This window comes from Misgurnus anguillicaudatus, chromosome 9 (genome assembly GCF_027580225.2).
Source record: "Misgurnus anguillicaudatus chromosome 9, ASM2758022v2, whole genome shotgun sequence".
NCBI lineage: Eukaryota > Metazoa > Chordata > Actinopteri > Cypriniformes > Cobitidae > Misgurnus > Misgurnus anguillicaudatus.
Window position 1 is genome coordinate 17,490,343 of NC_073345.2, and position 16,665 is coordinate 17,507,007.

The following is a 16,665-nucleotide window of genomic DNA, read 5'->3' on the forward strand; positions in this document are numbered from 1 at the left end:
ATACATTATTATACGTTTTAATACAATTTGAATTAAAGCAGAAACACTGTTACCTAGTTATTATTGACTAGATTTACTACTGTATTCATGTTTTAGGCTCTTTTAGGTATGTTTACTGATGTAAATACGCTATAAAAATAATAAGCTTATGAATTTCTGATGTAAGAAATGGTATTGTTTTTGGATTTGATGTTATTGTTTGCTTTGTATAATAAGTACAAGACAGTGCACACATTGAAAAAGATTTGATTTTATTTGGTAGCAACTGTTGGTTGTCACCGTCCACAACAACACTGAACACTTTGACACAAACGCTTTGAGGAACCAAAAGTCTTATTCTCATAAAGACCTTATTCTTAAGTGCAAATGTAACCATTTCCCCTACAGATAGTCAATCGGATTATAAGCTTTGACAAGTATGTTATTTCTAGTAGTGCAGAGTTCGTTTCTATTTTAAAATAGGTTGAAAAGTATTTTTCGTGTTTGGATTACATAAATGCCACCCTCACGCAGCAAGTTCACTCTTGCCAGCACTTTCACACGCTTTCACATGTGGGAAGTGTGGGATGCGGTCCGATCCTACGCAGGAACAGAAACTTCTAATCAAACTCTATTTAATGTGAAACAATGGCAGCTGTGATTAGAAAAGCTGAGATTGTGACGGGGAAGGTAAAGCGCTGGGTGTTATACAGTACATGTGCGTCTATGTGTTCAAATGCGTTTTTGTTCTACATGTAGAGCATTTTATAATCACTACTTCATTCTCCACTTAGCAGCCTTTTGTTCATTTCTCAAAGTTCCTGTGGCTCATCGTGGTCTTAGATTTGTCCAATTAGATTTTCAAAGAATGCAGGGACCTCTTAACACCAGCAGGTGGCATCACAGGAGGCCATTTCCAGCAGCTGAGCCTCAACCTCCTCGGTATCGTCAGGAAAGCGTTCGACGAAAGACTGGATCAGCCCTGCAGCACTGCCTTCATACTCGACTAGCTCCACAGCATCATCTACATAAACAACAGCATGTTAATCTTTTTGTGTACTCCACCTGGTATTGGTCAATGAATCAAGCTGAAAACATACCTTTGATGTGAGTGTTGGCTTGGACAAACATCTTGCGAGCTTCCTTGCGGAGCAGAACGGTCTCTCTGAACTTCAGGAAGTCATGGGAGCCATCCGCAGTCACTGCAGAGTACCCTTCATACAGAGCCCTTCCTCCCTCCACATCAGCTGTGGACTTGTGCACCTTCACAAAATAATAGTACAAGCATGCTTATCCTATGGCTATGTTTGGAATAGTATTTTAATAGTAAATAAAATGTTCTGTATGCATGAAGTACTCAAAATAATCTGTGCAATTCTTGTATTCCTTCACGCACCTGCAGTTTACACAGAAACCTCTGGATGGCGTTCTTGCCCACCGTTTGGATCTTGCTCCGGTCCAGGGTTATAACGGCATCCGGCTTTCCGTCAGCCCCTGTGCACTCCTTCAGACCAACCAGGCCCTCTCCGGCCTCCAGCAGAACCCGCAAAATCACAAACCGGGCCTGCATGTGGGCCTGCGAGAGACACACAAACACATCAAGGACAAAAGAACTCACATGAGAGGTGAGCACAAGTAAATAATCGTTTCCATCCCACCTGTCTCCAGCTCTTGCTCTCCGGTGTGTAAAACTCGAGCCCCAGCAGACCGGCACGCACCATAGTCAGCCAGTTCACATAGACCACTTCCTCTGCATCCTCCCCCTCATGCCCGAAAATACTGAGCACACGTTAATCACTCAGCATCTGCATTTATACAAATCAATGAATAGATGAGACTAAATGATAAATCACTTACCTGAGCACCTGCTTGTTGAGACACAGGTAGAGGCCGACACACTCGGCTCGGCACTCCTCGTAGGAGGAGGCAATGGTGGAGAACTTGCTGTCCCATGTCTCGCTTCCCTTGTACCAGCTTGAGATCTGGATAGCAAATGGTTTATGTATGACTTATTATATCTTGTAAGCAATAGCTGAGGCCTGGAGATGAAAAATAAAGCTGTCACTCACCAATTCTCCTGTTTCTGGATTACGAACAGCAGTTTGCTCAAAGTTGAACTTTCCGTTATCATCCTGTTTTATGACAAACACACACACAAATAAGCTGAAGAATGTTTGTTTTAAAGGGCACCTATTATGCGAAATCCACTTTTACAAGGTGTTTGGACGTAAATGTGTGTTGGCAGTGTGTGAACAAAACCCTCCCACAAAGAAAAAAATTCACCCACTCATTTTCTTTTAATTCCCATTAAACCAAAGCAGTGTTATTAGATATGCTGTTTTGATTATTTTATCAATGTGATGTCACACTGATTAAGTCCCACCCATAACCACTGACTGACAGTCTGGCATTACCATAGTTTTCACTCTCAGCGAGCTGTATAGAGACAGAGTGCAGTTATGCCAATTTGAAAACCACGCCCACCGCGGGGAACAAACCAACCGCCTTCATTCACTTTGTATTGTGAAAGGCCGCCTCCTTGTCATTTCTGGCTTATAACAAAAACAGAATAATGCATAAAAGCAGCTGTGTGACAGGGTGTACAGCTAACAAGCCAAAACACCCAGAAATAAGGTTTTATAAGCTGTCGACTCCAAAAAAACGCGCGTTTTAAGACACAAAAGTGGAAAACACGCAACTTTTTATAGTACTACTATTAGTAGAAAAGCGCCCACTAGAGGGAAACATAGTCGGCGATCCACTTTTTTCTCCTTAAAGGCTGGGTTTTGTGGCTCAACAGCTTATAAAAACTAATTTCTGGGTTTTTTGGCTTGTTAGCTGTACATATTGTCACACAGCAGCCCCTAGGCACCACTCTGTTTTTGCTACCAGCCAGAAATGACAAGGAGGCAGCCTCTCGCAACACAAAGTCAATGGAGACGGATGGATTCTTCTCCACCGGTGGACGTGTGTTTCAGGTTATGACGCATTGTGGTCTGTATCTATGCTGAGACTTTTGCATATACTTATGCTGCGTTTACACCAACCGCGGTAGAGGCGTGAAGCCCGAGTGATTTCAATGTTAAGTCAATGCGAATGGCGCGAATTGAGCGCCTGGCGCGGTACGCCCGAATGGTGCATTTTGTGTTTGATGCGAATTGCCGGCTGACGCCCCAGTTGAAAAATTTGAACTTTGGCGGAGTCACTCATTCAACCTGAAGGAACGCTTGATATTGTCCGTAAGCAGTCACTCGGAGCTTTATCAACATCAGTCATCTTGCAAACAGTCAACCGCATAGCACTTGCCCCTCCCACAAGAAGCGTATTTTGCCTCTGACGCGCGTCAAATGCTTGCTTTATCTGCGCGTCTACTTTGCTCTAGACGCGCGAATGCATTCAAACTGTTCAAGCGGCAAACTAGGCGCGGTAGATGCGATTTTGACGCCTGAAACGTGGTTGGTGTAAACGCACCATTAGAGGGTTTTGCAGTGAAAGACAGTCAAATTAAATTTGTCATTAAAGTGAAATTACTGAACCTAAACATGAAAATGCCCTTTTATAAGAAACTAAAAGATTGTTTTGCATCTAAAATCTTCACATCTTTTTGAACTGCAAGTGTCTTTCTCACCTGAACAAAGAGTTTTCCACTGCCATGACCAAGCAGCTCATGGAGTCCCACCTGCACCTCAAAAGAAGGCCCTTTCCATTTGATATACAGGTCCTGCAAGACATACATTAGCATTTTGAGACTCCATTACATTAAGAAAGCTTTCATCAGTCTTATGTACTCAACGCTACCTTATCGTTCTCCTCAAGAAAGGTGAGCTTGTCTTTCTGCGTGGCATACGCGACCGTCAGCACGTTTCCCAGGGACACGTTCTTGAAACCTTCTGTCTGTCTGATGTCATCATCTACAGTAAGATAAATGTGTTTGGGTTTGAACTTTCACGGATCATTTATCAACAAAACCTAACTGCATAAGTTGGGTAAAACGGCTCACAGTTTGGAATGTTGATTCCTGCCGGGATGCCGCTGCCGGCAAAGGTGAGCACATCCAGAGAGGTGAAGTCTGGCTTGAGGAAGCGGTCCTTCTCGAAGGCTGCAGGCCAAGGCAACTCTGGAAGTAAGACCTCGGCTGAGCTCACCAACTGAGCGAAGCGAGCGCTCATGGCTTTGTTTACTACTGCAACAAAACCTGAGGATGTGGGGACAAAAAGGACACGGGTGGTTATATGCAAAAGGAGACTTTTAAAGCAATTTGTATGAATATTTGAGCTTACCTTCAAATTCACCCCTTGAGCCAAATGGATCTCTGTAGCTCTCAATGAAACCAATGTAACTGTTAGGAAGAAAGAGCAATTTTAAGCCTTGTTCGAACCAACAAATCTTTATGGATATTTCAATCGGCAATGTCAGATACGTTGTTGAATAGTGTCAGTCACCTTTCCACAATGGGTCCTTTGTCTTTGATCCAATAACGTGACCCTTCTTTATGAGCTTCCAGTGAGCCATAGGTAAAACTGCGAACATACTCCTCCAGCATTCGCCTCTGGTTCTCATTGGCTGCATAATCCTAAGAGAAAACAGCCTTTTACTTTTGCTACATAAGTTCAGGGCTATTCATTTGTACCCGAAGATACCACAGATTTAGCATTGCTGTTGCAAACACCTTGGCTTTCTCCAAGTTCTGGCTCACTTTCTCCATAAGAAAGGCATAATCGCCCCTCTGAACAATGAACACAGCATCCTCAAACTCATATCTGCCACAAGATGTTTCGCCTTCCCCCTCAACAGCACAGTCTGTAGGAAGAAATGTAAGTGGGAAAAAATGCTAGTAAAATTGAAACAAATGGCCCTGATCAGATTAAAGTAAAAAATATATTCCCCTTTTTTAACAGACAAGGCTTAAGGGTAGTCCAGACATGTATGAGCTCAAAAGAAAATAACTTGCACTGACAGATCTTAAAATATGCCAGTGCCAATGATTTGTTTCAAGATACACACCAGTAATGTCTTTTTCAAAGGCATGTTTATAAAAGATGCTTAAAGGAAAACAACACCATTTTTTAATATTTTACTATGTTTATACCTCAACTAAGACGAATTAATACATACCTTCTTTTTTTTAAAGCGTGCACTTAATCTTTGTACAGCGTGTTGTGAATGTGTTAGCATTTAGCCTAGCCCCATTCATTCCTTAGGATCCAAACAGGTATGAATTTAGAAGCCACCAAACACTTCCATGTTTTCCCTATTTATGGCAGAAGAGCACTTAGATTGCAGCACTTCGACCTCGGAGTAATATTGACGGAAGTTTGAGAGAGAGAGGGGGGTAGTCAGGAGTGATGATGTCACTGCGCGCAGACAGAGGTCGAAGTGCTGCAAACTAAGTGCTCTTCCGCCATAAAATATAGTTCTCATTTTTATCCGCTTAAAAATCGCCATGTTTTATGTTGTGCCACCATACTTACTCGTGTAACTACTAATGTAACAGTCTTTAAATAGGGAGAACATGGAAGTGCCTGGTGCTTCCAAATTCATCCCTGTCCGGATCCCAAGGAACGAATGGGGCCAGGCCAAATGCCAACAAACTCACGACACGCTGTAAAAAGATTGAGTGCGCACACATTGAATAAAGATAGGTATGTATTCATTCATCTAAGATGAGGCAAGAACATGGCAAAATATTGAAAAACTGTGGTGTTTTCCTTTAACTAAGGCCTAGTCCTGGCTTTAGCTAAGCCTTGTATATGAAAACAGGCCTTTATAACAGAAACACTCACCTTTTTTCACGGCAGACGCCAAACGCACCTCATAGCTCCGTTTCCCGTCTACTTCAGTCTTGAACAGTCGGGTGTTGTAGGCACTCAGGTTCTAAAATGACAACGTTTCAGATTTACAACACAAATGATGCACATTACAAATGTTATCTTTCATCTGTGCACTACAATGTACCTTGGAGTCCAGAAATTTCTGCGCAAACTCTGCGTCTTCCAAGCAGCAATTCCCTGAGAAGTATGTTGTGATTCCCTGGGAGAGCAAGGTGACAAACACCAAGTTATGTACTTGAGAAAAAAAGCGAGATGGCTTTAGCAACTACTGCTTGTGATTCCCTTCTCCCCTAGTCCGAGCTGTTTCTGCCTGTCCTCCAGGGAGTAGAGGGCCTGGGAGCAGTTGTTCCACAGCGCCTCCATCTCAATAGGATTGTCTTTAAAGGCCTGACTCTCCCAGACCAGGGCCTTGAACTTATCCTGTAGGTTTGAAAAAATTTCCTTTAAAGATACATTGTTACAGTTCCCTTTCAAGGGAACTCGAGCTGCGTCACTGCGGTGACACTTTGAGGGCACCTCCAAGGGTAAAGGGGATCGCACACCGCCCGCGCAGCTCAGCGCCGCACAGCACAGCGTCGTTCTAAAAAAATCTAACACATTGCTTTCTATGAGTATACGCACACCAGCGCCACCAGGTGGCGCCTGTCCGCGCCACCCAGCTGTGACTCAGGAAGTTGTTCAAATCCCTGTCGCGCCACACAGCGCTACTCACATAGTTTAACATTAAATAACATCATATTTGTCCCAAATCATTAAGGATTAACATTGGCTGCTAACGTATATTTTGCATTTTGAAGTAGACGCTATCTGACGAAGCTCGCGCTATTTAATGTGCACTTCCTGTTTACAATACGTCCGAGTTGTCCTAGACGCGACGCGGCGCGCCGCTGAGCTGCGCGGCCGGTGTGCGATCCCCTTAAGTGCGTCTGAATGTGTATATCAAATTCAACCAATGCTAAACGACAAAGACAGGGTGACGCGGGAGTGAGGAAGTATATCGCTATCTGAAATATTGCCAAAGACGGCGTTACAGGGACGCAGGAAGTATGTCAAGGGAGATGCAGCGTCACGTTCCCTTCTCAGGGCACAACAGTTACATACGTAACCCGAGACGTTTTCATGTGTCAAACACAACTACGCAAAAAAGCATTTTGGTATCTTGTATCTTAGGATATGGGATGCTAACAAACGTTATGAACGGGTGTCACATGCCACAAACAATACTACCACGTGCCACATAATATATAGGACAATTGATGTATTAAATCTATAGCTTAAATAAACTGTAACTTGCCTTGGTGACAAGTGTCAAATGCATGAATGTAAACGGTTTACCTTTGGTAGATTAGGAATAAATTTGGTGTCCCCGAACGACTTGTAGTTCCCCATGTTTGCATAAAGGCCGGCAGTATATACGAGAAAGGCCTAAAAACAGAAAAAGAACTTTAATGCAACATTTAACACAAACAGATTTTAACACTAATACTAGACTAGTTGCAAACCAATATAAATAACCAGTCATCCACCGCTGTTCGTACTGTTATTACATTTGTTTGTTATATTGGCCTCACATTGGCTTATCGGTTGCATTTTTTTTTATAGGCATCAGCATTGGCCATTAATAAAAATTGGTACTCCTGTTTTTCAACAGGTAGAGCATTGTGTTTCCAATAGCATGGGTAACATACAAACTGATGTAATGTATAATCTATTCCGTTCTTCGAACAAAATCCTAAATGTAAATGTTTTTTTTTACTAGAGATCTCACCTGATAGTCGTCTGCGCTCAGTCCGACTGCAGTCGCCACCGCCTCCAGCTGTGCTGGTGCCTGTTTGCGAAATATTTTTTGCAGCAGTACATAGATGTTGGCAGACTCAGGAGACGTCTGAATCAGCACAACCAGGCCGCCGTACCAGGAGGCCCGGGAGAGGTAGTGTGCGTATAACTTCTCCTTGGGTGAAAGCAGCCTGAAAGCCTCCCGACAGTCCAGAGCAGAGATCCCAATATCATTTGGGAGGTAGTACTGTGAGTCCACCATTTCACTCTGTAGGCAGCTTGATCTTTTCCACTGAAATACACAAGAACGTGGGGCTTAATTAGTTAAACGAAAATGAAAAAATCTACTAACTAGAATCAAAAACAGGAAACAACGCCGTTGTATCCATACAATTAAAGGGAATAGAAACTGGGGCTGTTATTCACCTATACTTTTATGTCATTTTGTGTTTCAAAGAATTAATAAGACTTACCACTTATGAAAATAAACCATGATTAATTGTTTAATTGGTAATAAAATCCATAGTAACTACAAATATAGTATTGTCTCACTATAGTAACCATATTTTAACCATGCGATGTGAATAAAATTACAGTAATACAAATGGTAAAATATGGTAACTATACTATTACTGTAACAAAACCGTGTTGAATTTCCTAGGGGACGTCAGAAAAGACGGCACTTTTAAAATTCATGAATAAACTTAGCCTATAAGTATACTTGAGCTCATTGGTTTTTATTAGCAGTTTATAAATCGCCTCACGTCACATCTCTACCCTTGAACTTTAATTTTTACATACGCGCGCGCGCGCCCACACATTTGGCATGATTTTATTCTATATTTTATTGCATTATAAGTTGAAACTTTGACCGTAAGGGTCTATTCTAGATTGTTAAGATCACGCCGGTTTCTGTTTCATTTCTGAGACTTTAACTGTCCTGCTAATACTGTTAGCACACTTGATAGCCGGTCTATCCTTTAACAGTACAGAGAAACAATGAAACATCACAAATTTGTGCCACACATACAAAAACGAGCTCGCCAACTGTACAAATTTGCTACAATCTTCCGTTGATCAATATTTCAGGTCTTATGTTAACAGCATAAGTTATACCTGAAATGTGCGTCCAATCCTGTCAAAATGCAACACCAGCGTCTGAATTCACTTCCGCTACTCATTCAATTGAAAGATCCGCCCTCAGCCAATCAAACAGCGAGAAAGATGACTGACAGCCCGACAAACCAATAATAGCAAAGATAGAAAAGGGGGCGTAGAGCTGTTGTGAGAAAGAAAGAAAGAAAGAAAGAAAGAAAGAAAGAAAGAAAGAAAGAAAGAAAGAAAGAAAGAAAGAAAGAAAGAAAGAAAGAAAGAAAGAAAGAAAGAAATTAGTTTATTTTTAAAATTAGTTTAATTTTATTTTTTTCAGCTTATTAAAATTTCACTAGCAAATTAATTTCATTAATATGGCCAGCTTTCTAAATTTTCGAGCTAAACACAGAATGTTTTTTTTATTATTAGAAATTATTACATTTCTTTTTTATTTAGATTATTTTTTATTGTTTGATTTTGCTTGTATTTGTTTAAAATTTACTTTTTACCTCAAACATTTGTTCTGAAAATATACTTCAATGTATAAATCTGTTCTGAAGAGATGAAGCACAAAGGGAAAAATAGCTCAAAGAAGCAATAGGATAATGGAAAGCCCCACAGCAGTAATACCATCTGTGAAATACATATTTGGGAAATAAGAGATGGATTAGTTTACAAGCCCAGACTCAAATATTCAGCTTGTGATCCATGTGGAGAACAGAACTTAAAGGTTATGTTTCAGTGGGCCTAATAGGCGCTTGTATTTTACACATTTTACCTTGTAATAGTTGAATAAGAAAACTGAAAATGTTGACTGAAAATGTGTTAGCAAATAAATTAAATTGTTTAAACTGTGACTTAAATAGTTACAACTAAAAAAAATATACATACCGGAAATTAAGCCCCACATCTTTCGTATTTATGTATCCTGATTATGTGATCACAGTCTTGTGCCCTTGACATTATTTATATGATGCTGCTAAATTATCTTAATATATGAAAATATGTTTATTTTTTAAAGTTGTTTATCAATTAAGGTATAATTTCCTTATATATTATTAACACATTGAAGTTATTATTGAAAACCACAGGCTTATCTATAAAAATCTGAGTTCTTGGAAAAGTGAAAGCCCATCTTGTTTTGACAGATACAAACCTAACTGTCACATGTGGTGAGAGAGGTGGGACTTAAGACCCCAACAGAGGATATGAGTTTAAGCATGATTATTCACACCAGAGATCACATTGGACAGATTACTATGAGTATGTTAATTGCTTATTTCTCTGACCATGACCACATGCCACCTGGTAACATGACATAGCTGTTTATAGTCATCTTACATTTACAATGACTTCAAAACATTTCGAAACGGTTAGGGAATTTTTGCATGACGACCACCAGGGAAAGGCCAAAAGACGACAAATATTTACTGACCAGAAGAAAAAAAGGTAAGTAAAAAATTAATCCCATTCCATGCAATCGGCCAAGTGAATTTACACACAAATATTTAATGTATTTCTTCGAATAAAAACAAAACAAGGTTAAGGGTTGTAAATATTTTTTGCAAATAATAAAATGCATTTGTTAGCACCAACTTTCTTAACCAAATCTATTGATCTTTTGTATATAATGACATCAATTTAATCCATTAAAGAAACAATGCTGATCATTTGGCATTTTTTGCACTTTGCAGAGATTATGTTTAAAATGACTACCTAAAAAAAGTGTTCCTTTTCAATTAACCATTTATTTCTTATGGTTCAGAAATTAAAATAAATAAAATTCAGCAACTCTGTTTACCTTTGAAAGCCAAAAAATTATCAAATGAAATAGTTTCCGAGTATAAATACACATGCACATTGAGTATCTCAGAATGCATGTCATTGTATCAGAGGTTGCAGGCAAACACGCACATTGGTGATAAGACATGGTGACGCAATTATGACATCGCTTTTTCCATTAGTAACAGTGTGGTTTCTTCTCTTAATGACGCTGCAAGGCCAACAGCAGTGTGGTCCCTTAAAATGTTTTTCATCCAACCAAGGACCCACATTGTAAAAAGCATAGAATTGAATAGTAATGTTAGGTTATTGTAATAATATGCTATCTTAAAGGGGACAGAGAATGAAAAAACATTTTTACCTTGTCTTTGTTGAATAATGGTAGTCTACCCACATTCACAAACATACAAAAAGTGCTAGACATGCTAAACATCTCAGTCTCACAGAAATTCCTCTTTTGGAAATGTCAGCCAGAAAACAGCCCAATCTAAAAAACTGATGCTTATGACATCACAGGCATCTAATTGCCCCTCCACTTTAAAATAATTGGCTACATTTTTTGAGTGGCAGCAAAGTCAGCCAATCAGTAATGAGATTGCAAGTTAAGCCAGTAGGGGGAGCCAAATAGGTGCAAAACCACTTGTTTAAAATCCCCCTCCCTAATAGAGCTATCTGAGAGAGGTTTTTAGGAAGCTTCTAAGGCATTACAGACCCAAACAAAAACATTTTTGTCTACATGTCACATCACAGAACAAGGATAAATAACCTGTTCAATCATTCTACGTCACCTTTAAATATGCAATATGATTATATAACAATAAACAAACCATTAGTTTGAAATTTAGATCTTTGATAATAAGAAATGTCATGAAAATTCTCTTCTCCACTTTAACCCAAAACAATCAAATGTAATGCAACAATTTCTAGTTCTGTTTGCATGCTTACTCCAGGATACAAAATCATTTAATAGTTATTGTAAAAATGCTGTATGATTTGTCAAAATTGTTTGTCATTTTAAACACAGGGCCTGCACAGAATGGAGGAAAACGTGTTCTCGATTGGCAGCACAGAGCAGAAGAAAGATGGAGAACCAGCTGTTCAATGAGTTAACAGCTTTGCTGCCCCTAGATCCGAGTATGGACGGTCAGCGAGACAAAGCTTCAGTCATACGACTCACAATCGCTTACCTGCACCTGAGGAGCTTCCTTAACAACAGCCCAGACACCTTTGCACTGTCCTCTCCATCTTCAGCAGGTAGAAAATATTTTAAGTAGAGATACAGGGTTGAACGAAAGCTCGTTTCTAAAGGCCGCTGTAATCGTAGGAGTGTTGGCAAAATCTCACGAAAGGGGTTTGCTGGGTTCTGCTTTTGGAGGGTTCGTGGTTCTGTTGTCTTTGAACGGCAAGGTCATCTTCACCACAAGTGATGTGTTTACACATACTGGAATTAGCCAGGTAATGCTATAAAACAGATTGTAATTATAAATCAGACTCACATGAGAGTTACATAAAATGTGGGATCTCTTTCCCAGATGGACTTGATCGGAAGAAGCTTGCTTGAGTTCTTGCATCCATGTGATCAGATGGAGGTGAAAGACATTCTCACTAAACTAATAGGTGAAAATCTGCACCTGCAGTGTCCGTATGAGCATGTTTTCTCAACTGTTATGTTTAATAGCATTCTGGATTGGAATTTACATTTCATTTCTTGCTTAAATTTTAGGAAACCAAGGACAGCAGGAATGTGAAGTTTTTCTCAGAATAAAAAGTGCAGTGAACCAGAAACTGTCTCCTTGGAAAGTAAGCATCTTTTCTCTCTGTTGCAAAAACAGAATCCACATACTCCTCAGTGATTTCCTTTCACATCTTTACATTCACTGTGCAAAGGTCATTCAGTGCATGGGAAAGAAGTCGTCTTCTGCTACACGCGGATCCGGCTGTCTAGTCCTTCAGTGCAGGCTGCTGCCAGTGCGGCAGTTCATTGAGATGGATGCAGCATCGAACACAAATACATTTATGAGCATACACAGCCCAGACATGAAGTTCACCTACTGCCACACAAGGTACAACCTCATGGATTGTGTGTTAAGGTGCATAGATAAATGTGACTATCTTTTACACCCTTTTTTTGGCTCAGGGTTGTGAAGCTGATTGGCTTCAGAGACTCAGAGCTGTTTGGCCAATCTGTGTACCAGTACTATCACCCGTCCGACTGCCAGAAACTCCGCATGGCACACATCTGCTGTAAGAATGAATGATTTTGTCATCTGTTTCCATATTTTGTTCATATTAGATGTGATTTGTTTGATGGTATAGCACATTTTGTTCTTCCCAAGCCTAATATGCAAATGGTTGATTTCTATGTTACAAGTATCACCAAGCAGAATTAGTAAAAACTAAAGCACCGCTTCCATCTTCAAACAGTTGGGATGAGACTATCTCTTGGTTCAACCAATGAAAGATGAAAGCAGATTTTTGGTTTTGTTTGGTGACACTAGTGACATAAATTACACATTTAAGCTTTAAACTTGCTTCAAATTTATATTTTAAACCCTAAATTCATGTATTCCTGTATAGCTCAGAGGTAGCGCTTTGCGTTAGCAGTACAAAAGGTCATGGGGTCAAACCTAAAAAACAAACATGCTGATAAAAGTTTGCAAAATGCATAAAAATAAACTGTATTCATATATTTTTCAAAACAGTGCTTTCAAAAGGACAGGTGTCCACTGGGAAATATCGGCTGCTGCAAAGACATGGTGGTTACGTGTGGGCCGAGACAGATGCATCATTGGTTTGCAACAGTCACACGGGTGTACCAGAGAGCGTCGTCTGCATCAATTACATTCTTAGGTTAGAAAATTGACAGTCACACTCACAGTGGATTCATTTAAAGGGCCGATATTATGTCTGTTTTTACAATATGTTATATAATTCTCAGGTGTGCCTGTGAAGTTTTAGCTCAAAATACCTCCCAGATCATTTGTCCATCCAAAATGTCCCTAAAAAGTGCTGTTTTCATGTTTCAGATTAAAAATAGATCTGATTCCTGTGTATATAGTCTGGAACAATAGTATCTTTAGCCACATTAGTGCTACAATGTGCTAACCAGTGTTGGGGAAAGTTACTTTTAAAAGTAATGCATTACAATATTAAGTTACTCCCCCAAAAAGTAACTAATTGTGTTACTTAGTTACTTTTTATGGAAAGTAATGATTACGTTACTTTTAAGTTACTTTTGCGTTACTTTTTCTTACTTGGCTGAGGCTTGATCTCTTTCAGGCCTTGCAGGTGTTTTTTATGATCGCAAAAATGTCAAGCTTTGGCCTGCCATCTCCGTTTCTGGCGCACAGAGTGTGTAATTGTACGTTAATATGTTCAGTTTAATTCGGTACATTAATTTATTTTTAAATTAAATTAATTAAACTGAAAAGTAACTTGCATTACTTTTTTAAAAAAGTAACTCAAATATTAATGTGTACATTTAAAAAGTAATGCGTTACTTTACTCGTTACTCTAATGAGACGGCTCTGGTTTAATTTGGATTGAAAGAAAAGGAGTGGGTGAATTTCTTTCATTTTAGGGTTGTGTTCACACACTGCCAACACACATTTATGTCCAAACACCTTGTAAAAGGGCATTTTGCATACCATGGGCCCTTTAAGAATTTCTTGATGCGTTTGAGAAATGAGATCACTATAAAACCGTTATTTCTACTGTGTCATTATAGTGGAGTGGAGCATCACAGTTTGGCATTTTTACTGGAGCACACAGAACAACTGCTGAAACCACATGACTCACTTTACACAGAATCCCAGGCTGTTTTTCTTCCATTGTCTGCAGCTCTGCGCGATAAAGACGACCTTAAATTCCAAAAAACAGCAACAGACAAACACAATGATTCTGTTACATCCACAAACCCTACAGGTAGACAGACTAGATATGCATATATCAAACTTTTCGCAGTATAGTATGTTTAAAGATGTCATATCAACGTGACTTGTCTTTTTGCTCAGAAGGTGATGGAAAGGAAGTTCATGGCGGTTCAGAGATGACACATAAGACAGAGGAGTGCTGCAATTTCAATTGTGTGAGTATACTGTAGGGGTGTCACAATGTAGCAGTATGTCAATAACAGTAATAGCAAAAACCATAATTATCAATATTGTGCTAAAACTACACGTGTGATAATATTGTAAATAATTCAGCACCTATTTAAACATTTTCCTTAAGAGCCATAATATCTACAAACTTGTCATTTGAGTATAATTCATTTAACCCCTTCAGATAATTTCGTACCTTTTTGATAGACATCAAGCATTTGCTTATTGATAGTTTGCATTTAGAAATATACAGTAGGTCAAAAAGTTGATTTAAATAGGATTATTAATTTGGAAACAGATGTAAGTGTTTTGACATTGTACATGTTTCTCACCATAGGATCTGTGTGATTTAGACTTGGACAGTCTGGCTCCTTACATTCCCATGCATGGAGAAGATTTCCTGCTGACACCCATTTTAGAAGGGACGGTGGACAGTGCACATCACAACCTGAACCCTCAGATGCCAAATTTGGAGGAAACAATCTTTCAAAGCATGAACAGCCTTACAAAAGATCAGCAATGTGTCAGTTATTGTGTATCTAACAGGTGTGCATCTTAAAGGTCATTGTCTGCTACAAAATAAATCACTCTTTATTTCTTACTAAACACTGACTTTCTCATTAGGGTTAGTGATGCATCTAATCTGATATCAGGCCATCAGTGGAATAACAGCCTCGATATTGTTAACCGGATTTCAGAGGTGTGGTGCTAATGATGCATTAAATTACCTATAAATTATCTTAATCCACCATGAGCCATTGAATAATAAGACTTCTCTTTCCAGGTTCAGTATAATTACGAACATGTCTCAGCTGAAAGAAGGACGTATCATTGGAGGACCGATGTAATAAAAGTCTCACAATATTTCAACAGGACACACTGGAACTACGGTAAAACACTGCTTCCATACATCACAAAAAATATATGCACATTTAGTGCATAGGGGTCTTTCAGACTTTTTCCATGTTTAAGTGCTACCCAGTGCTTCCTTAAAACCTAGAAAATGTGAAAAAGATCAACCCAGTAACTTAGTTTTGGTGAACCATTCTCTGCAAGCATTTAAAAAAATTGAAATTTGGTTCCCCCTGCGATGTCAGAAGGTGATAATACCACCCCTTAATCTGCACTATCCAACCACGACACCGCCATTTAAGGCAGAGATCAACTCATTTGCATTTTAAAGGACACACCCAAAACGAAACATTTTCGCTCACACCTAAAATTGGCAATTTTAACATGATATAATAAATTATCTATATGATATTTTGAGCTAAAACTTTACATACGTACCCTGGAGACACCATTTTTTTTTTACATTTTAAAAAAAGTCTTGTGAAATGTCCCCTTTAATACTGCATCAATTCCACTAGATGGATCAACAACAAAGTCACGTGGCAAAGACCAGAATCAACTCGGATCAAAGTTCAGGTCACTTCAGGACTCAGAGAAGCCTTCTCCTCAACACAGAAGACAGCAGACACGCGAAAGGCACCAGAAACCTTTGAATCTGCCTGTGTTGAGCAGGTTGGAGTGTGAAATTAATGCTCCACTCGACTCCACATCTTATTTACTCCAAGGGACTGAAATTACAGCCGTTCTGGACCAAGTGGTTTCAAGAATGCCTTGGTGCTGACGCAAAACAAGAACTTCATCACTCACCTGACCATTAAGTTATTTAAAATTAAAGGCTTGTTCGACTTCCTGTGGCGCCGCAGGAACCGACAGGCGGGTGACGTCAAGGTACCGCGAGGTAGTTTAATTTCTACTCGCTCTCGCGGTGCTTCGACGTCATGCGCCTGTCGGTTCTTGCGGCGCCGAATGAAGTCATACACGCACACACCTAATAACTCAAAGCCTATAATCGTATCTCAGCCTCTTGTACCTCAGCGTGGATGACTTAAACCTGTGTGATTTAAGTAAGAACCATGTTTTTCATCTAATATTAGACTTTGCATATAATTCGTTTAAAGTCTCTGCACCATTCTGATGTCAGTGTTTGGCTAGGTATGTAAATATGGCTTTGCATCCTTAACCATCACTTTTGTATTTTAGCATTTTACACATTAAATATTATATTAAGTACATTATATTTAAATAAAATAAAA

General features: G+C 39.4%; 2 protein-coding genes across 3 annotated transcripts; one reads left to right on the top strand and one right to left on the bottom strand.

Annotated features, from left to right (window-relative positions):
• Positions 1-234: 234 nt before the first annotated feature.
• Positions 235-8,855, bottom strand: dpp3 (dipeptidyl-peptidase 3). The gene is made up of 18 exons (XM_073871215.1): positions 8,703-8,855; positions 7,579-7,878; positions 7,146-7,235; positions 6,083-6,230; positions 5,935-5,999; positions 5,763-5,853; positions 4,649-4,779; positions 4,422-4,552; positions 4,260-4,318; positions 3,980-4,174; positions 3,778-3,890; positions 3,608-3,700; positions 2,049-2,111; positions 1,837-1,961; positions 1,638-1,758; positions 1,376-1,555; positions 1,080-1,242; positions 235-1,003 (listed from the first exon to the last, which is right to left on the bottom strand). Exons 2-18 carry the CDS (start codon positions 7,846-7,848, stop codon positions 861-863), a joined length of 2,181 nt encoding a protein of 726 aa, XP_073727316.1. The 5' UTR covers positions 7,849-7,878; positions 8,703-8,855; the 3' UTR covers positions 235-860.
• A 1,055-nt stretch (positions 8,856-9,910) lies between these two features.
• Positions 9,911-16,662, top strand: hif1al2 (hypoxia inducible factor 1 subunit alpha, like 2). Of its 2 annotated transcripts, none has more exons than XM_055180253.2 (14): positions 9,911-10,127; positions 11,485-11,714; positions 11,785-11,915; positions 11,993-12,077; positions 12,184-12,260; positions 12,348-12,523; positions 12,598-12,704; positions 13,163-13,310; positions 14,188-14,384; positions 14,474-14,547; positions 14,898-15,106; positions 15,185-15,260; positions 15,345-15,450; positions 15,931-16,662. In XM_055180253.2, the coding sequence occupies exons 1-14, from the start codon at positions 10,027-10,029 to the stop codon at positions 16,191-16,193; spliced, it is 1,980 nt and encodes a 659-aa protein (XP_055036228.2). In that variant the 5' UTR covers positions 9,911-10,026; the 3' UTR covers positions 16,194-16,662. The 2 variants fall into 2 exon arrangements, with proteins under 2 accessions (XP_055036228.2, XP_055036230.2); XM_055180255.2 differs by having other exon boundaries at positions 14,477-14,547.
• Positions 16,663-16,665: the final 3 nt, after the last annotated feature.